A 20,505-nucleotide genomic window follows, 5' to 3' on the forward strand; every position below is an offset into this window, starting at 1 on the left:
TGTTGATTTTTTTCTCCCTTATATTAAAGTTGCCATACACATGCCTCAGGAGAAAGTGGAACAGTCAAGTGACCTGCAGATCAGGGACAGATGTTAACCCTTTACTTTTTTTGTAGAAATAGACCAAAAATCATAAACGAGGAGGAATAAAATAGAAATCTCTGTGCTCCTAGGTACCTACCACTTGGTTGTTCAACATCTTAAGATTGGTCTCTCCAACTTGTTTTTGCTGTTTGTGTGAAAATATCCATCCAACCTCTTTGTCTACTTTGTTAAAAAATGTGTGTGTGTGTGTGTATGTGTGTGTGTGTGTGTGTAAAGAAACCTGTTGAGAATGTATTTTGTTTTGTTTTTTAGTTTTGAAAAGTGAGGTGCATGACCTGCGAGTAGTTCTTCACTCTGCAGACAAGGAGCTGTCTTCCGTGAGGCTGGAGTATAGTTCGTTCAGAGAGAGTCAGGAGAAAGAGCTGAGTAGCCTCTCTGATCGACACGCGCACACACAGCTCCAGCTGGATAGCGTCAGGTAGAGTTGTTCTGTTATGCTGTCCCGTTGCCTGGTTGGGGCCTGCAGTCCAGGACTGCTCGCCGTGCAAGTGCTATAAACCCAACTCAAACTAGTTAAACAAAAAGGTAAATTACTGGCTCACAATAACAGGGAGGCCTAGAGGGGATTTTGGTTTCAGGGGCAAACTAGACCGAGTCTCAAAAGATACTGTCAGTGCACATTTCTCTCTGTCTCTGTCTCTCTGTCTCTGTCTCTCTCAGTTCCTGCTCTGCTTCCCTCATTATGTTGCCCTTACTCAGTCCTACTATTGAGAGCCTTCCTCTCTGTGACGGGGAACAGATCGCCTCAGACCGCTGCATATTCTCTTAGCATAATGACCCCTGTGATGAAATCCTCTGTCCCAGAAGGCATGTATCAATCCCAGGGAAAATCTGAATTGGTTTTGCTGGAGTCCTCTGCTTACCTGCGGACCAGTCACTTCCCAGGGGTTTGAGGTGATATAGGCCCAACATAGGTGATGCACCTTTTCCAGAGGGAGAGGTATGCTCTTATTAGAAGAAGGGACAGTACAAGGTAGAACAGATCAGTAGTTGTCACTGTTGTCCACAGTAACTTGTCAGAGGCTGGCATGAGTCAGTGCTGGTAATCTTGAAATAAAGGAATGACAGATGTAAGGGGTTTGTTTTTAGTATTTTCCTTGCCAATTTCAACCTTTTATAAAATCATTTTGTTTTGGTTGCCATCGTATGGGTCCGTGGCAATAATTTAATAATGGACATTTGGCACGTGATGCTGTGAGCATGATACACGTAGCAAAGGTTTAAATCTGCAGTTTTTATGTGTTTTCCGCACGAGGAATTAAAATAGAGGAAGAAAATTTGAGATCTGCAGACCGGATTCATCCATAAACATGTTTTTGCTGGATCTTCCCAGTGTGGTTTTTAAAAAGTTTAGCATAGGGGCGCCTGGGTGGTTCAGTTGGTTGGGCATCTGACTTGGGCTTGGGTCATGATCTCATGGTTTGTGAATTCGGGCCCCGCCTTGGGCTCTGTGCTGACAGCTCGGAGCCTGGAGCCTGCTTCGGATTCTGTGTTTCCCTCTCTCTCTGCCTGCCTCTCTCTCTCTCTCTCTCTCTCTCTCTCAAAAATAAACATTAAAAAAAAAAAAGTTTCGCATTGCATTCTTAAGATTGAGAGCTTTCTTACAAAAATCCATCTTTCAGCATCCATTGAAATCCCATCCCTGCCCCCTGAATGACTCCTTTCCCGTGAGTTGGTGGGGGGCTGTCAGCCTCCACTGCCCCTGTTTCCCCAGCACCGAGTTGCCATTTGTCATCCCTGGTGCACTGTTGTTTTTTTCTTACCAGGCATTTGTGGGTTTTTTGTTGTTGTTGTTGTTTTAATCTTTATTTATTTTTGAGAGAGAGAGAGCGAGAGAGCGAGCATGAGCAGGGGAGGAACAAAGAGAGAAGGAGACACAGAATCCGAAGCAGGCTGCAGGCTCTGAGCCATCAGCACAGAGCCCGATGTGGGGCTTGAACCCATGAACCGTGAGATCATGACCTGAGCCAAAGTCGGACGCTTAACCGACTGAGCCACCCAGGCGCCCCACCAGGCATTTGTTTTTACCATCTGAATCACTGACCCTAATCTTGGCTGTGTCATAAATTAACTTTGTTGAGTTTTTTGGAAAGGTCACTCCACTTATCTCGTTGGATTTTAATTTCCTCATGTTTATAAGTCATTTGAACCAGATCTAAAATATTAAGAATCCACTATATTTGACTATGTACTTAAATTCTGTCTTAAAAATAGCGAGTACTTCCTTGCTTTTTAAATTTGATATAATTTTTCTCAGTGTCTCAGGTTTAACTCTCTTGCTCAAACCGAGTGTATCACTCTTTGGGCTGCTTATACTCCATGGCCCCACAGGTGGTGAGAAGGCCCCTGCGTGAAATAGCCCAATACCGCTATGTGTTCCTTGAATCATTTGGCTGCTTTCTATACACAGTTTGTATCATAAATACACACATCTCTCCTCTGGTCTATTGTCTGTATGCCTCTCTTTAGCATTTGATTTATACCACTTTGGTTTTGATTTTTGGGTTTTTTTGTAAGTTTATTTTGAGAGAGAGCACACATGAGCAGGGGAAGGGCAGAGAGGGAGAGCGAATCCCAAGCAGGCTCCACGCTCTCAGCACAGAGCCCAATGCAGGGTTCAAACCCACAAACCGACCATGACCTGAGCCGAAGTCAAGAGTCGGACGCTTAACCGACTGAGCCACCCAGACACCCCTGTACCACTTTGTAATGTGCCACTTCTGCTCTGCTTTCGGCAAGTAAAGCAGATGAATCCCTGCCTAATCTGTTTATAAGCTGGGACACCTGTTTTGGATGGTGCAGAGTCAGGTTCATTGTTCACTAGTTCTTGGCCGAGCCCTGGATGTTTGGGCCTGTCACAGCAGGTGCAGCGCAGAACGAGAGGAGGAGAACCTAAGAAGCGGGAAACAATAATCACGTGAATTAAGAAATGGTTCTTTCTGAGGGAGTTACTCTCTTGCTCAAACCAAAGCCATGTTTGCCATCTTAAAATCTTCCTAGAATTGAGAGGAAATGTGACGAATGAATAGAGGTGAGGCGTCAACAGAATTAAGTGAACGGCCATTTCCTAGCTTACGTAAGGAAGGGTTAGGTCTGGAACTCCCTAAAATGAATCCACGACTCAAAATTGCCCACGAGTTAAGCATGTCTGGTTGAGACCATGGGAGGCAGAATGAGGAGGTATATGGCTCAAGCTAACATGCCCACCCTGTCTCCTCCGGCCCCGTCACACTGCTCTGTCGTCCATTGTGTGTTACATGTTTGTGCATCGTGGGCATCCCACACACGGTCACGTCAGTCAAGGCTTCTGTAAGTTGGGCACGGTCTGTAGACAGGAGCAGTGGAACTGCCGGTAATTGAACTCGCAGAACTACATTTGATGTTTATATTGACCATTGTAAAAATGTTTTCCTGATAAAGATTAGAAAAGGAAAAGCTTCTTGAGAGCAAAGCCTGCCTACAGGATTCCTATGACAACTTACAAGAAGTAATGAAGTTTGAAATTGACCAACTTTCAAAAAACCTCCAAAACTGCAAAAATGAAAATGAAACTCTGAAATCTGATCTGAATGTAAGTTAAGAAAGGTATTGGTTATTGATGAATTTGTCCTGAATGTGTGATTGTTCCCTGGAGCACAGGGCAAGGCCTGTTTATTGACCTCTTCCTAACTTCTGTACTGGCCCCTCGTGCCTGCCAACATAGAAGGTACTTGATGTGTTTGTTGACTGTGCATTGCTAGTAACAATTTCTTAAAATCTAATATAACATTGTCTTTTAGAATTTGGTGGAGCTTTTTGAGGCAGAAAAAGAACGCAATAACAAATTATTATTACAATTTGAAGAAGATAAAGAAAACAGTTCTAAGTGAGTGCTATTTATCTTTTCCATTAGTTGACTAGAGTATCATTTACTATCCCATTCTTTATCTTGAGTTGTTTGGGTTTTTTTTTTTTTATTGCTGATGCCCTGTAAGGTTATTTTTTTAAAACATTCCAAAATGAATATCCAATTCTTTTGTATAAGAGGCTATGTAGAGAAACTTAATTTTTCAAAAGCATTCAGGAAGTAGCTATGCTACTTTTGAAATGAATAGCAGTTGATGGTGATCAGAACTCTGGTCCTTCTATAAATAAATCTCGGTATTTTTATAACTGGAAGGTGGGGACTGATTTTTATTTCTGTCTCTACTATTCTTTTTCTGGCTGCTCTGTTTTTCTCTTGGTCCTTTAATATGGAATGCCATTGTCCTTCTTGCCTGTCTCTCCAAGTTCTTTTCCTTGGTGATCTCTGTCAGTCTCTTGGCCTCAGCCAGCAGGATGATCATTACTGTAGCAAGAGGAAGTATTTGTTTATTCAGCAGATACCAGTACAGTTTTTAGTATGACTCGGCTTCTCTTCTAGGCCTGGGGATACGGAGGTAACTACATCTAGTGGGCATACATCTTAGCTGGGAAACAGTTAACCATTTAGTTGTTCAAACACTAGGTGATATCCAACAAGCCAGGCACTATTCTGGTAAGTGCCAGAACATTTATTTAGAGGTAAGACAGTGAACAAAATATCCCCATCCCCGTGAGTTTCACATTCTAGCACAGAGAGATAGGTAATAAACACATGCTTATGTCAGCAAGTCCTGAGTGCTCCAAAGAAAGAGAAACTCGTAGCACAAAGATAGGTTCTCTTTGGTTTGTTGAAGAAACGGGTTCAGATCTTGACTCCTGCTGGAACGCAGTGCCTGATGCCAAGCGTGTGCCAAACAAAGTTCCGTTGCCGTTCACGGAATCTCTTCTGTACAAATGCACCCACTTCCTGTTTCCATTGGATGAAGTCATGAGTAAAAAAGATCATTCTTTTCTTTCAGAGAAATATTAGAAGTTCTTGAGGTTGTGCACCAGGAGAAACAGAAAGAGATAGCCAAATGCGAGCAGCAGGTGAGTGATCTGTGCTCTTAATTCTAGCCTTTGAGGACTGTAACTCCCGGTCCGGTGTCTGGAGAGGTGCATTATGAACAAGGTTTCAGCTCTCAGGTGTTGAAAATAGGTAGTAAAAATAGATGGGCTTTTTGGTTGGTTGTATTATTTTTGAACTCTTGTTTTTCTAACTCCTGGAAGGCTATAATCATACTTTGTTGGTGGCCCCCTGGTGGAGACCCACAGAATCAATGCCTTTTAACCCAGCTTCTCCTTTTCAAGTGTTACCTGATGAGCACCATACAATATGAAAAGGAGATTTCAACTTCTTTTTTTCCCCCCCCCCATATGTGTATGTGGTTGGCTTTGGAATTTAATTCTTTTTCTAAAAATAGTTATTTTTCCCCATAGATGGCAAAAGTACAGAAACTGGAAGAGAGTTTATATGCTACCGAAAAAGTAATTCGTTCTCTGGAAAAGTCTAGAGATGCTGACAAGGTTGGTAGAGGTTGAAGCTGAATCCCTCTTTATTTTCTTCATAAGTGAGGCTTTAATGTTCCCGTCCCCTGCCCGCAGGGTGACTGGTAGCTGGCATTCCTGTAGACACTTAGGCCTTGTTTGTCTTCCAAGGTTGGCAGAGAAGGGGATCTTCTATTATTATTATTATTATTATTATTATTATTATTATTATTAATTCTCCATGTAACTTCAAGAGGAAACTGTTCTACTTCTGATGGCACTGTTTCTATTTTTATTATTTTTTTATATATTTTTTTATTTTGGGGTGGGGGGAGAGGGAGAGAGAGAATCTTAAGCAGGCTTGATCCCAGTAACCATGAGATCATGACATGAGCTGCAATCAAGAGACGGTTGCTTAACCGACTGAGCCACCCAGGTGGCCCGCTGGTGGCACTGTTTCTAAAACCCATCCTGCCCCTCTTTACTAGGCTGCTGTTAGTGTGAGCCTTTCTGGTTGACTCTGAGTCCCATGATACAAACTGTCAGATTTCTGGTGTGTTGTCTTTAATTAGGATAGTAAATGAAATATGCATGTCCAAGTATAAAATTAGGTATAAATTTCTTATATGCCTACCTATAACGCATTCAGAAAAACCAAAGCAAATGATTAAATAAAATAGAGTAAGGCCATTAATATACAAACTGATAATAATACAATGTGACGTATTTTGCTAAAACAAAATGGACTTCTCCTGTTGTCTTTCGGAGAGGTAAACTGTTGTTTACCTCAGTAGTGGTCTCCTCCTTAATGTCATTGGGTGTGAAGACATTGTTTCTCTCCTCACCAGGAAGTTGTAGCTGACCTCATGAGCCAGATCCAGGAGCTGAGAACGTCGGTGTGTGAAAAAACAGAAACCATAGACACCCTGAAGCAAGAACTGAAGGACATCAGTGTAAGTTCTGTAACCGACAAGATACATTTGAGCACTCCCCAGATTCTCCAAGAGTCTGACAAATGCTACACCAGAACAAAAGGATTGCTGTGGTCAAATCGGTTTGGAAATCCTAGTCAAAGCCTCAACAGGTTTCTGGATTCGCAGAACTTACAGAGCTTTTAATATGCTGACCCCTGCGAGGCGGTGCCCGCTGCCGCCCTGCTCTGATCGTCCTGGCCTGGGTTCAGTGCTCTGTGTGCACCGATTGGGAATTGCTGATCAGAAGCAGGCCGGTTGTAATCTGTGATAGTTAAGGGTATGTGGTGTTCCTTCGTTGCTTTGAGGAAAAACAGTGACACATTTTGGTTAAGTTCAGAGACATTCCTTGTATAGCGAGTGAGTTTTTCCATTATTGGACTTTCTGGTTTCCTCAAGTAAGTATTTTCTACGAGGAACTACTTTCCCCCTCACGCGCACACATACGTAAGTTGAATGTTGGTGCTTCCTCCTCACCTCGGGTCAAGGTGAAGTTTTTTGCCCACGTCGGTCATTCCTCTGCTACAAAGGGAGGTTGCTGTTCTCACGTTTGTTGCTGAAGGCAGTTTCTTGATAAAGGTGTGATAATAATTAATACGGGGCGCCCAGCTGGCTCGGTCGGTGAAGAGTGCGACTCTTGGTCTCTGGGTCGGGAGTTTGAGCCCCATTGTTAGGGGCAGAGATGACCAAAAAACAGTAAGAAAACCGGAGTGGTTTTTCACCGCTCCCTGTGGGACTTTTTGAGTTCTCTTCACCATTCATGCACTTACTCTTCCATTCGTTTGTCCAATAAGTAGTTATTGAACTATTTGTGTTAGTCTCATCATCACCTCGGAGCTCAGACTCCTTCTTGTTATTTTAGTGACAAAATGAGCACAGGAAAGCAGACAGCTCTTACAACTTTCTTCCTGCAGTGCAAACACAACTCTGCTTTGGCTGACAAGGAAGAGAGCAAAGTGTTGATTAAGAAACAGGAAGTGGAGATTCTGGACCTGAAGGAAGCCCTTAGACTGAGAATACTCTCTGAGGACATAGAGGTACATGTTAACACATCCTGACTCTTTTTTGCCTTTCTCCTTGTCAATGTTTGTATGTGTATGTGTGTGTGGAGGTTATTAATGAAGAAATAGAGGGCTTTTTAAAGGGACAAGTCATAATTAGAGCCATTTTCCCATAGGGTAGTTAGGCCAGTAATAGATAACACTAAAGTTGTTATACTTTATCCAGTTGATATGCATTCATTTGTGCTAACACCTGGTAAGTTCCTGTAACTGACCCTCTTCCCAAAGGGGAGCACAGTGGCCACTGCGTTTACTTGGTGGAGTGGTAGCAGCAGGGAGCAAAGAAAGATCTGGTTAACAGGTTAACCAGCTGAGGTAGGTTTTAGCTAAAGTGGGTTTTAATTTTTCGTTGTTGGTGTAAATGTGTCTATTTTTAAATGAAGCAGTACTGGGACGCCTGGGCAGCTCAGTCAGTAGAGCGGCCAACTCTCCATCTTGGCTCAGGTCGTGATCCCAGGGTGGTGAGATTGAGCCCCAAGTCAGGCTCTTCGAGTCAAGCTCTGCGTTGGGCGTGGAGCCTGCTTAAGATTCTCTCTCCCTCTTTCTCCGCCCCTCCCCTCCACGTGCGCGCGCTCTCTCTCTCTCTCTCTCTCTCTTTCTCTCAATAAGTAAGTAAATAAGCAAGCAAGCAAGCAGTACTGTCACATGGCTCAAAATTCAAACTACATAAAGCAGTAGATATTCTGTCATGTATCCTTCCAGAGATTTTTTTTTTTTAATAAATGTTTATTTTTGAGACAGCGAGTGTGAATGGGGGAGGGAGAGGTAGGGGGACAGGGGATCTAAAGCAGGCTCTGCGCTCACAGCAGAGAACCCGAAGTGGGGCTCGAACCCGTGAATCATGAGATCATGACCTGAGCCGAAGTTGGCCGCTTAACCAACTGAGCCACCCACATGCCCAACTTCCAGAGACATTTTAGGCAAATCCCATATACATTTAGTTTTCTTTTTCTCGCACAAATGGTAACCCACCATATATACTACTCTGTGGTTGCTTTAGAAGTAAAGCTTTCTTGCTACACTATGCTATCCATGAAAGAAACAACAAATATTTATTGAACCCACCTACCATTTGTCCTTGCCTGGAAGAATGATTGAAACACTGTTACTTACGTCAAAATATGCTATCTACTTTAAGAGTTAAATGTATCTTGATGTAACAAAGGATCTGGGAGCACAGGAAAAGGAGGAGGGGAGTGACTGTGCCAAAATCGCAGAGCACTTCCCAAAGGAGATAGTATTTGTACAAGGCTTCGCTAGGGAGGGGGCTGTGGGTGTTGGTGGGGCCTGTCCGGCTGAGGTGGAGACGGATGGAGTCTTTGTCACGGAGCGTCTCCAAGAGTGTAGGCTGCATAGACTTCAAGCCCAGGCCAAAGGCGAAAAGGCCAGAGCCCAGAAGTGGTGGTGGGAATATTGGCAAGCTAGAACTGAGCAGTGCTTTAGAAGTTCAGCAGGCAGTTGTGGGGTCCGCAGGACGTGTGCCGTGGCAACAGCAAGCAGAGTGGGTGCCGAGGGCTCTAGCCACAGTGACCGAAGACGGTTCCTTGTACGTCTGAGATGGAGAAATAGCGGCCTGGAAAGTTGGTGAAACACACGGTGTATGCGCTAGTTTTGAGCTTTAGAACCTGTGGGGATAGATCTCCAAGGCAGATTTACCCAGGAGTCTGTATTTCTGGCCTCCTGTATGCCAGAAAGGACTTGAAGCTAACACACCTGCAGTGCAAGGAGATGAAAATAGACAAGGAGGGTCCAGGCTACGGAGCTGGCCGCTGTGGAGTCTGAGTCCTGGCTGTGTGACGCTGTGAAAGTTACACTTGTCTCTGCCTCATTCGTCACGTCTCTGGAGCAGAGATAACACTGCCGCCTAGTGCCTAAGAGGAGGTGAGATGAGGTGACACATGGAAAGGGCTTAGGAACTGACTGGCAGCTTGTGAGGTGCTCAGTCCGTGGGAGCTGGCAGTATTTTTAGAAGGTGAGTTGGAAAGTTTGTACACAGTGTCAACTGTACTTCAATTAAAAAAAAAAAAAAAGAGGGGCGCCTGGGTGGCGCAGTCAGTTAAGCGTCCGACTTCAGCCAGGTCACGATCTCGCGGTCCGTGAGTTCGAGCCCCGCATCGGGCTCTGGGCTGATGGCTCAGAGCCTGGAGCCTGTTTCCGATTCTGTGTCTCCCTCTCTCTCTGCCCCTCCCCCGTTCATGCTCTGTCTCTCTCTGTCCCAAAAATAAATAAACGTTGAAACAAAAAAAAAAAATTAAAAAAAAAAAAAAAAAGTGGAAAGTAGCACACAAAAGTCACACCCTAAGGTCTTGTACAAGTATAAAATGGGGACTAAATCTTCAGTTCCACACTGCCTGTTGCCCAAGTGTGGAGGGAAGCCTGGCTGTTTGAGTGGGAGTGGCTAATGATGGGAGCTCAGTACAATTCACCTTCAGGCTCTTCCTTACTCCCTTTGTCTCCTGTGTCTTGTTCTTCTCTTAAAAAATGTGTGACAGGGGCGCCTGGGTGGCGCAGTCGGTTAAGCGTCCGACTTCAGCCAGGTCACGATCTCGCGGTCCCTGAGTTCGAGCCCCGCGTCGGGCTCTGGGCTGATGGCTCAGAGCCTGGAGCCTGTTTCCGATTCTGTGTCTCCCTCTCTCTCTGCCCCTCCCCCGTTCATGCTCTGTCTCTCTCTGTCCCAAAAATAAATAAACGTTGAAAAAAAAAAATTAAAAAAAAAAAAAAAATGTGTGACAGTGCATATTGAAGTATCTTAGATTCGAGGGGAATCATCCCACAGTCACTTCATGTTCCCCCTTTTACTAATCACCTGGCTTCCTCAGCTAAAGTATTTACAACTGATGACAAAGGGGTCCTTGCCTTAATCCATAGAAGAGCTTTTAGGTCAGAATACTCAAGAAAGGACAGACACACCCTGGTGGTGAATGGATACAGGAAGGTGCATGAGCAGCTCCCCCAGGAAGAAGATAGTGGCCTAGAAACCTTGCTAAAAGAAATGCGAAATTACGCACAAAGCTACCGTTTGATCTTACAGCTAGTAAATATTAAGATATGCAGAGAAGGGTGATTACTGACACTTGAGATGAAGTTTAAGTTCAGCCTTTGGGGAGGTGGTCTAGTAATACACAGCCTTAATTTTTTTGCATATGCTTCGAGTTTGCACTTTTTAGAAATTAGCCTAAAGAAATAATCCAGTAGGGAGGCGCCTGGGTGGCTCAGTTGGTTAAGCATCTGGCTTCTGCTCAGGTCACGATCTCACGGTTCATGAGTTCGAGCCCCATGCCAGGCTCTGTGCTGACAGCTCGGAGCCTGGAACCTGCTTCGGATTCTGTGTCTCCCTCTCTCTCTGCTCCTCCCCCGCTCACGCTCTCTTTCTCTCTCTCAAATATAAATAAATGTTAAAAAATAATTTTTAAAAAAGAAAGAATCTAGGTATGAGAATATAATGCATATGATAGTGAAAAATTCAAATCAGCCAAAGTATTCAGTGATGGGCTAAATTGTGGTGCATACTTAAGATGAACTCAAGCCCACCCAACGAAAAATGATGTGATAAAAGAATGAATATGTGGAAAAGTGTTTGTGATACATCAAGTATGTGTGTGTGTGCATGTATGCCTGACGTATTACAAACATTTTCCACATACTTTTATATCATATCATTTATATATGTACGTACATTTTTTTAGGTGATACACATATTAATATATATCACACATACCTGTTATATGCAGTATTATACATGTTAACATATTCATAGTGATATAGATATGTATACGTACATATATACATGCACGTTTGGAAAGTTAGAGTAAGCAGATTCTGCTCTAACTTGATAGGGATTACATGCTGTGTACACAGGAATTATGTCTGCAACCCACAGGACTTCTAATTCTCTCTGCCGCTTTCCATCAAGCTACTCCTCTGAAACTCTGATGGCCTATGACAATGTATCACTACCTGGTGACTGCCCAGCCCCTCCCCAACTGGCTGAGGGGTACCCATCTTTATAGCTATTTACCTTCTAATGTATAAAGGACTAGAGTCAATTGGTCAGACAGCAGGTAAGCTAGGGACCTGTTTCTGGAGTCCTCGTACGGAAAGAGCGATCGATCAGCTTTGAGATCCTGGGGGTCAGAGGAAATGTTCAGTGTTAAGCGAAAGGGGTGGAATGCACTGAAACCCCAATTGGGATACCTGTATGAATTTCCTGTAATGTTTCTCTTTAGACCTGTTCTTAAATGGGGTGACTGGGTGGCTCAGTCGGGTAAGCGTCCGACTTTGGCTAAGGTCATGATCTCACTGCTCATGGGTTCGAGCCCCACGTCGGGCTCTGTGCTGACAGCTCAGAGCCTGGAGCCTGCTTCGGATTCTGTGTCTCCCTTTCTCTCTGTCCTTCTCCCTCTTGTACTGTCTCTCTTTGTCTCTCAAAAAATGAGTAAATGTTATAAATAAATAAATAAATAAATAAATAAATAAATAAATAAATAAACAAACAAACAAACAAACAAATAAATAAATAAAATTAACTGCTTGTTTGCTTTGGACTGGATTAGCACATAAGCAAAAAAAAAAAAAAAAGTTAAAAGTTCTTATTTAAGACTTTTTAACCTTTTGCAATTTGCACATACTAGTGATTTGCAAATCCTTAGTGGAGGATACAATTATGAAAGCAATCTTTCTTTGCGGGGATCATCCCGACAGAGGGATATGCTCTGCGAGGACCTGGCTCATGCCACCGAGCAACTGAACAAGCTCACCGAGGCCTCGAAGAAGCACTCAGAGCTGCTGCAGTCTGCCCAGGAGGAGATGGCCAAGAAGGAGGCCCTGATCCAAGAACTTCAGCACGAGGTGAGGTCCAGTGCCGCGGCTCATTCTCTCTGTATACAGCAAGGTGGGCCAACAGGGCACTTAGGTGGTCAGGCTGCGCTGCGGGCTCTGAGCAACTTGGTTGCTCACGTGTGTTCCGACTTGCTCGGCTGCCTCTCTGCCCACCCTCGGCCCCCTGACACAGGCCAGCAAGTTCTAACCTCTGGAGCAAGGTTATGGCTGACTTGTATCCTCCTCTTGGCTACTGTTTTACATTTTATTTTCCTCAAACCACCCTTTGATTACCAGCGAAGCTTTACAAAGTTGTTTTCAGGAGCACCCAGGTGGCTCTGTCAGTTTAGCGTCCGACTCTTGATTTTGGTTCAGGTCATGATCTCACGAGCGTTAGATTGAGCTCTGCATCGGATTCCATGCTGAGTGTGGAGCCTGCTTCAGATTCTCCCTCTCCCTCTCTCTCTGCCCTTCCTCCGCTCATGCTGTCTTTTCCTCTCAAAATAACTAAACATTAAAAATGTTTTTTAGGGGTGCCTGGGTGGCTCAGTCGGTTAAGCGGCCGACTTCGGCTCAGGTCACGATCTCGCGGTCCGTGAGTTCGAGCCCCGCGTCGGGCTCTGGGCTGACCGCTCAGAGCCTGGAGCCTGTTTCAGATTCTGTGTCTCCCTCTCTCTGACCCTCCCCTGTTCATGCTCTGTCTCTCCCTGTCTCAAAAATAAATAAAACGTTAAAAAAAAAAAATTAAAAAAAAATGTTTTTTAAAAAAAGTGTAAATAAGTCTGTGGGAGAGAGGGAGAGGGGAGGGTTGTAGCAGCAACCAGCGTTTATGGATGTGAACGGCAGCCGCAGGGTCCACAGCTACGGACTGGGAGCATTGCTGTGGTTTGGGTTGGTTTTAACACCTTACTGCTTTTCAAGCAGTATTTAATGAAAGCCTCGGAAAATAATGTGAAAAGTCTGTATCCTCACATCTCGGGAAGTTTGTCTGTTCTAACCGGACCATGTGCCCGGTTCTAACTTGCCACCTTCATCTGTTCGATTTTCTCAGCTAAACCAGAAGAAAGAGGAAGTAGAACAGAAAAAGAATGAATATAACTTCAAAATGAGACAGCTCGAACACGTAATGGATTCTGCTGCCGAGCATCCCCAGGTACCTGTGCTCTGGGGACATGGAACGGTTTCGTGAGGGATTGCAAGTGTGGACATTCCTAAGACTGTAGCTTTGTGTTTTTATAGAAAGAGATTTTCGCCAGTACCTTTTCTGCTCTTTACTTGATAAAAAGGTACTGGTGTTTTATTTGTTTCACTTGCACAGGAATTAGAGTAACAGGCTGAATAGCTAAGTGTTTTCATTTGAAATGAAATCTTTATAAAATATCACTTAATCAGGTGTTTGGATGGAATTTAATTTTATTTTAGAGCCCTAGAACACCACCTCACTTTCAAACACACTTGGCAAAACTCCTAGAAACCCAAGAACAAGAGATAGAAGACGGAAGAGCGTCTAAGGTTTCTTTGCAACACCTTGTCACAAAGCTAAACGAAGACCGAGAAGTCAAAAATGCTGAAATCCTCAGAATGAAGGTAACTGGGTCATCTTTTTCAAAAAAAACCTTTTAAAAGAAACAGTATCCAAAATCAACAAAAGAAACAGTATCTTTCATGGTTACTGAGGGTGCAAAATTCACCAGGCACAGAACTAAATAAAGGGCAGGCAGAAAAGCCTTCCTCTCCCCGCCGACTGCAGACTACCTGGCTGACGGTCCCTGGAGGCTCTCACGGTAGCCCCATTTCCATATAACCAAGTCTGCAGCCGTCATCTCCCTGTTTCTACGATGGTGTCAAACACAGGCTGTGCCAGCTACTCTGATCACAGTGCCGCCTGACTTACATCCTTGCCAGTTTCATAGCTAAATACGCTGTCTTGCTACGGTTGTAAATTTGTATTTTTCTCATTAAGAACAAGCTGGAGGGGCACCTGGGTGGCTCAGTTGGTTGAGCGTCCGACTTCAGCTCAGGTCGTGATCTCACAGTCTGTGAGTTCAAGCCCTGCGTCGGGCTCTGTGCTCACAGCTGGGAGCCTGGAGCCTGCTTTGGACTCTGCGTCTCTCTCTCTCTGACCCTCCCCTGTTCGTGCTCTGTCTCTCTCTGTCTCAAAAATAAATAAACTTAAAAAAAACTTAAAAAGGAAAAAGAGTAAGACGGAGCACGTTTTGTTTCTCTGACCTATATCCTTCGCCCGTCTTGCTATCATTGGACTTTCCCTTAACAATTTGTAGGCATTCTCTGTATATTCTAGAGATTCGCTTTTGTCTCAGGTAGTGAATAATCTTCTCGTTTGCCATTCCTTTAAACTTCTGTTTTACTTTTTTTTACTCAGGGACTTGGGGTTATGGTGATTCTGCACAGGGAGGGTGTGTTTCGAGGAGTATTGAGTAGAGGGAGGTATGTGGTGTGGAGGTGTGGACGGGTGTGGGTGGAGTAGATAGGATGCTTCACAGAAGATCGCATTTAGGCTGTGAGGCCTTGGCTCTGGAGCGAGGTTTTGTTCAGGAACAGAATTAGCTTCCTGTAACCAAGTGGTGTGAAGTATGCAAAGATAGTCTCTCAAGCTTCGTTCCTCGTGGAGGGGATCACTCCTTGCCTTTTTAATTAGGGCAGCTCTCAATCTGCTGAGGAATGTGGCTGTTACCCAGATTGGCATGATTTTAGTACTCAGAGGAAATTGGGTCAGCTTAAAAGAAATCGCACAATGGACAAGGAGAAGTAAATGGAAACGGACACCCCTTGCAGACAAGCATGTATTTCTTCTGGATGGTTATGCCGGTGATTTTCAAATTAGAGCTCAGTTGGGGATTTTGAGCGATGGCTGTGGCACATCAGTTGCACACTGTGTACAACATGGTTCCATCCAGTATGCTGTGCTCACCGCAAGTGTAGTTACCACCTGTCACCATACAACGTTTTTATAGTATTACTGACTCTGTTCCCTATATCAGTTTTGTTTTTAATTAGAATTTATTAAATAGAATCAAATAGAACGTTTATCAAAGTATGGACTTTTGGCCGTCATTTTTCATAAAGGCATTTTAATGAATTGTGTGCTATTGATAAGAGACTATGTTTAACACCCTGTGGGTATGAAAATCCCAAAAGCTTGTCGTAGTCTACTTGTTATCCAGCGACACCCAGTGCAGTGTTCTGTGCATAGGAAGGGGCTAAAAAGATGAATATGTGTCTCATTTGTGGCCTTGGGGAGCAAAATAACACCTACTACAATGTGTCTTCTAAAAAGACATGATTTGCTGTCTTCTTAGGAGCAGTTGTGTGAAATGGAAAACCTCCGCCTGGAAGCTGAGCAGCTAAGAGAAAAGAACTGGCTCCTGCAAAGTCAGCTGGATGATCTTGAAAGGGAAAAGCACAAGAGGTGAGAAAGAGCCACCAGAACTCTGTGGGCTAAATCTTGGCCTGCCCGTGTACAGTTAGGTAAAAGCGGTTGAAATTGGTTTCACGGCATGCGCAGCGTTCACCCCCAGTCCAGGGGGTGCTCTGTCAGTTGCTTTGGAGTCAGGTCTGATGAGGGGGTCGCTTTTTTGAGTGGGAGAATAGGCCTTCATGATGTCACTTACTCTGTTAACCTTTACATTGTTGTAGAGCTATTGAAATGAATTTGAAACCTGTGAAAAATTTGAACCAAACTGTCTACTTCTATTTTAAGAAAAGGGGGTTGGGGTGGGGAAGCAACAGAGAAGGTTCAAGAGGGCCAGCAGAAAAAGGGAGGATTTCCTACCAGTTTCTTTGGCTTCGTGACTCATGGTCCAGGGAATGCTCCTGCGCAGGAAGGAGCTTTACTGAGGAGCATTCCCTTGGGTTTGGGTGTATCTGTGCAGGTGGTTTGCCTTTAGCCAAGGCGCTTTCTAGTTGTATTTGCTGGTGACAGGGCAGTATGTCCCAGGCAGCTAGGCTTTGTCCTATCGCTGACACTTGAAAGTCCTGTGACTTTGGGCACAGTTTTTGACTTCTAGTGACTTAGTTTCCTTAGCCCTGAAATGAGGAAAATGATAGCTCTCTCACAAGGTGTTTTAAACACCAAAAATAACATGTATAAAGTGCCGGTTACAGTGGTGGGCAGAAGGGAGTCAGTCAATAAATGGCAGATATTAGGTATACAAGGCGGAATTATGATCCTGCCCTTCTGTGAACTTTTCTGAGTGAGGGCTTAGAGATGAGGGTGACCAGGAAAATCGTATAGCAAGTGGAAGTGAAGCAGAGAGAGGTCTCCATTTGGGATGAAGGCCCTTACTGAATTCAGCTTCCCAGATTAGGGGTGCCTGCTGTTCCTGCTGCTGCCAGCAGGTCTCGGGCAGACACTCTCCCCTCCTGCAGTTCCCGTTCCCTGCCCGGAAGTGGGCCTGAGATGCTCTGTCCGAAACCTAACGAAGACAACAGATACTGGAAGACGGTAGTGGTGGCTGTGCTGACAGTCCTTTCCTAAATGCTTCAGGTTTCAGTGAGCATCGGACATGCTCATTTTAGTAGCGCCCCTCCCGGGGATTTCACTTCCCTTTCCAGGTGATTCCAATGCAGGTAGTCTGCAGCCTGGCCACATGCTCCCCACCAACCCCTCCCCCCGCCCCCAATAAAGAAGAACATTGTACTTGGTACATTGTCTTTTATCAAGAGCTAGTTTGAGCATGGAAGATAGAATGTTCCTAGCCCATTTATAAAATCACAGGTAAAAAATACTTTATTTCGGGACGCCTGGGTGGCTCAGTTGGTTAAGCGTCCAACTTCGGCTCAGGTCACGATCTCGCAGTTTGTGAGTTTGAGCCCCACGTCGGGCTCTGTGCTAACAGCCCAGAGCCTGGAGCCTGCTTCAGATTCCATGTCTCCTCCTATTTCTGCCCCTCACATGCTCATGCTCTGTCTCTCTCTGTCTCTCAAATAAATAAATGTTAAAAAAAATTAAAAAAAAACCCACTTTATTTCATAGCCACATGTCCCTTATGAGGAGCCATACAGAACCTCCTTCCTGAAAGATTAGAGTGGGAGAAAACTGACTCTGGGGTCGGATCCAGCCCTCAGCGCGTTTGGTAAAGACAGTTTTATTGGATCATAGTCACGCTGTTTCATTTCAATACTGCTGTGGCTCCTTTTGCATTACAGAAGCCACGTGGAATAGTGTCAGAGACCCCACAGCTCCCAAAGCCTAGAACATTTTGTCTGGCCCTGGACAGGAAAAAGTTTACCCAGTTTTAGAGTAGAGCATAGAAAACACTTCCCTAATGATTCCAGGCGTTTTCCTCACTGAGGTCTCATTACCATTTCTGTCTAGGCTGCCAGATTCATTAATTGAAAGAAACTACTGGAGCTTCTGCTTTCTTTCAAGAAACGATCTTTTCCTCATCAGTGAGAAATATTTCTAGAGGAGCCTGTGGCATTCAGGCAGCTTCTCCTTAGGAGATGTCCTCCTGGTCCAGGAGCTGCCCACAGACACTCAATTTATGATCCTGCCCTGGTCAAGCTTACAGGGAATGAACTCACATTAATCAAATTCACATGATACTGATGCATTGTCCAGAATGTAATTTTCTTTATATAGAGGAGCATTCCTTTTCCGTCAAGAGATTTATGTCTGGTGCTCAGGGAATCCCTTTCCTGGTGTCAGCATACATGGGATGCCAGAGTGTCATCAGAAAATTGCCAGCTGACCATGAAATCCAAGAAAATGGAGTGTTGGGGCTCCATGTGCCAGGCCAGCCCAAGGTACCCTCCCCATACCCAGAGATGCCCCCTCCCAGCTGATCACCAGACTTCTGGACCACGCATCTCTCAGCCCCTTTTGCTCACATTTGAGCTTCATAAGATACCATTCTTGGCTAAATTTCTATTTGACTTTCAGCCAAGCCTTGATTAGATTCCCTAGCTCTGTTCACCTCATTTTTTATGAGAGGCATCCTGAATTCATGGGAGGTGCCTTATTTCATCCCCATATATCAGTCACATTTGTGAACTGTGCTAACTTGGCCTAATCACCAGAGTTAGCTTTTCGTTGCAGAATTTGGCATTGCTGCATACAATAGATATGAAATTGCTACTCGAATATGCTTAACAGTGTTTCCTCTTCCTCCCTTTCTCATCTATGCAGCCAACAGAATAATCCAGGTCATCAACAACTGAAGAATGAACAAGAAGAAATGATCAAAGAAAGACTTGCTAAGGTACAATTTTTTTTTTTTTTTTTTTACATAATAGTTGTTTTTCTTGTCCAAGAAATACTTTTATACTTAGCTTTTGTGGTTATATGTTTTTTAGAAACCATTTTTACTTTTGAAACTTGTTTTTTCTGTATTCCCACTGTTAAGATTGATACTTACCATCAGTTTTTGGACATCACTGATAATCGAGAGCGAATTTGTCTTCATGTGTTTCCACAGTTAGTCTGCTGCTCGGTTGTCTGCACACAGTTTTGCATTTAGAATAGAAGGAAGTTTTGGGCATCTTTGTGAGGCCTCCCAGGGCACAGTTCATGAAGTCTTAGAGACATGTACTCCCTTCATGGGTGCGCAGTTGGGATATTAGAAAAAGATGTTGGTTTAATTTCATTATCATGAGGGAGATGAACTGCTTACTTTCAGTCTTTTTCTTAGCAACAGTAAAAACTTAAGCCATCTTTTTTTTTTTATCTTATTACAGAATAAATTAGTTGAAGAGATGCTGAAAATGAAAGCAGAGTAAGTGCACTCTTTCATAATTGAGGTTCTTGTTGGTCTTCTCTTTCTTCTCTCAGGGAGGAAATACTTCCTGTATCCACAAGGTAGGTGACTGCTTGCCTTCTGCAGTAGTATGTGGACACGACACAGCAGGTGTTTTCCTAAACACCACTTGCTCATGGGGCTCCTCACGTGAAGCCATTCCAAACAAATTCTTAAAGAAGCAAGTGTCACGAAAGGCTTAGTTTCTCTTGAGTAGTTGATGAATTTTCTCCTCGTGGATGGTGAGAACAGTATAACTGACCCGGTTACTCTTTCACGCCATCTGGTTTCCTCTGATTTAAAACCTTGAGGCCCGGGGTGCCTGGGTGGCTCAGTTGGTTAAGCTACCGACTTCGGCTCAGGCCGTGATCTCACAGTCCGTGAGTTCGAGCCCCGCACTAGGCTCTGTGGTGACAGCTCGGAGCCTGGAGCCTGTTTCAGATTCTGTGTCTCCCTCTCTGACCCTCCCCCATTCATGCTCTGTCTCTCTCTCTCTGTCTCAAAAATAAATAAACATTAAAAAAATTTTTTTTATTAAATAAATAAATAAATGTCTGACTTCAGGTCATGATCTCGTGGTTCGTGGGTTTGAGCCCCACGTTGGGCTCTGTGCTGACAGCTCAGAGCCTGGAGCCTGCTTTGGATTCTGTGTCTCCCTCTCTCTCTGCCCCTCCCCTACTCTCTCTCGCTTGCTCGCTCTCGAAAATGAATAAACATTAAAAAAAAATTTTTTTTTTAATTAAAAAATAAAACCTTGAGGCCCCCTGAGACCCACAGATCAATACTCTTGATTTCTTCTTGTCTTGACTTTGGGTCTCTTTACATGTGTTCTGTAAACAGGATTTTTAGTTTATTCATACAGTTTTCATATTTATGTAATCTTATAAACTGCCTCATTCTTTTTTTTTTTTCTTATTTATTTTGTGAGGGGAGAGTGCAAGCGAGGGAGGGGCAGAGAGAGGGGGACAGAGGATCCAAAGTGGGCTCTGCACTGACAGGCTGACAGCAGTGAGCCTGATGTGGGGCTTGAACTCACAAACTACAAGATCATGACCTGAGCTGAGTCGGACGCTCAACCGACTGAGCCACCCAGGGGCCCCATAAATTGCTTCATTTTTTTGATGAACAAGATATACTGTATTTTCTGTCAAGTTCAAAATAAGTATACTGGTTGGTGTTAAATAAAATGGTAAAACATTAGAAAGATAGTGTACCCTGAATAGATACTCATCTGGAACAGAGGTCCTCAAACATTTTCACTTGTTATATATACCTCTTAAGAGATTTTTGGAACACCATATACCCTCTTGCACATTTTTGAGTTGATTTCATTGAAATCATTGAAATTTTTCATTGAAAGGATGGAAGTTCCCTCATACTGAAAATAGTGCCATTTAGGAATAAAGATCTCGGCATCAGGAT

The 20,505-nt window shown here is 44.0% G+C and overlaps 1 protein-coding gene across 5 annotated transcripts in view; it reads left to right on the plus strand.

Annotated features, from left to right (window-relative positions):
• Positions 1-20,505, plus strand: part of KIF15 (kinesin family member 15) — a 79,945-nt gene that overhangs the window by 54,970 nt on the left and 4,470 nt on the right. For 2 of the 5 annotated variants that reach the window (XM_045492580.1, XM_045492577.1), the window contains 13 exons: positions 358-523; positions 3,526-3,676; positions 3,885-3,970; positions 4,968-5,037; positions 5,428-5,514; positions 6,324-6,428; positions 7,361-7,483; positions 12,209-12,355; positions 13,377-13,478; positions 13,748-13,912; positions 15,646-15,755; positions 18,477-18,549; positions 19,025-19,062. In XM_045492580.1, coding sequence (XP_045348536.1) covers positions 358-523; positions 3,526-3,676; positions 3,885-3,970; positions 4,968-5,037; positions 5,428-5,514; positions 6,324-6,428; positions 7,361-7,483; positions 12,209-12,355; positions 13,377-13,478; positions 13,748-13,912; positions 15,646-15,755; positions 18,477-18,549; positions 19,025-19,062 — 1,423 coding nt within the window. Of the gene's footprint in view, positions 1-357; positions 524-3,525; positions 3,677-3,884; positions 3,971-4,967; positions 5,038-5,427; positions 5,515-6,323; positions 6,429-7,360; positions 7,484-12,208; positions 12,356-13,376; positions 13,479-13,747; positions 13,913-15,645; positions 15,756-18,476; positions 18,550-19,024; positions 19,063-19,118; positions 19,146-20,505 lie in introns of those variants that run through there. The other 3 variants (XM_045492579.1, XR_006715796.1, XM_045492578.1) reach the window with 3 other exon arrangements.

The sequence above is a fragment of the Leopardus geoffroyi genome, chromosome A2 (assembly GCF_018350155.1).
Source record: "Leopardus geoffroyi isolate Oge1 chromosome A2, O.geoffroyi_Oge1_pat1.0, whole genome shotgun sequence".
NCBI lineage: Eukaryota > Metazoa > Chordata > Mammalia > Carnivora > Felidae > Leopardus > Leopardus geoffroyi.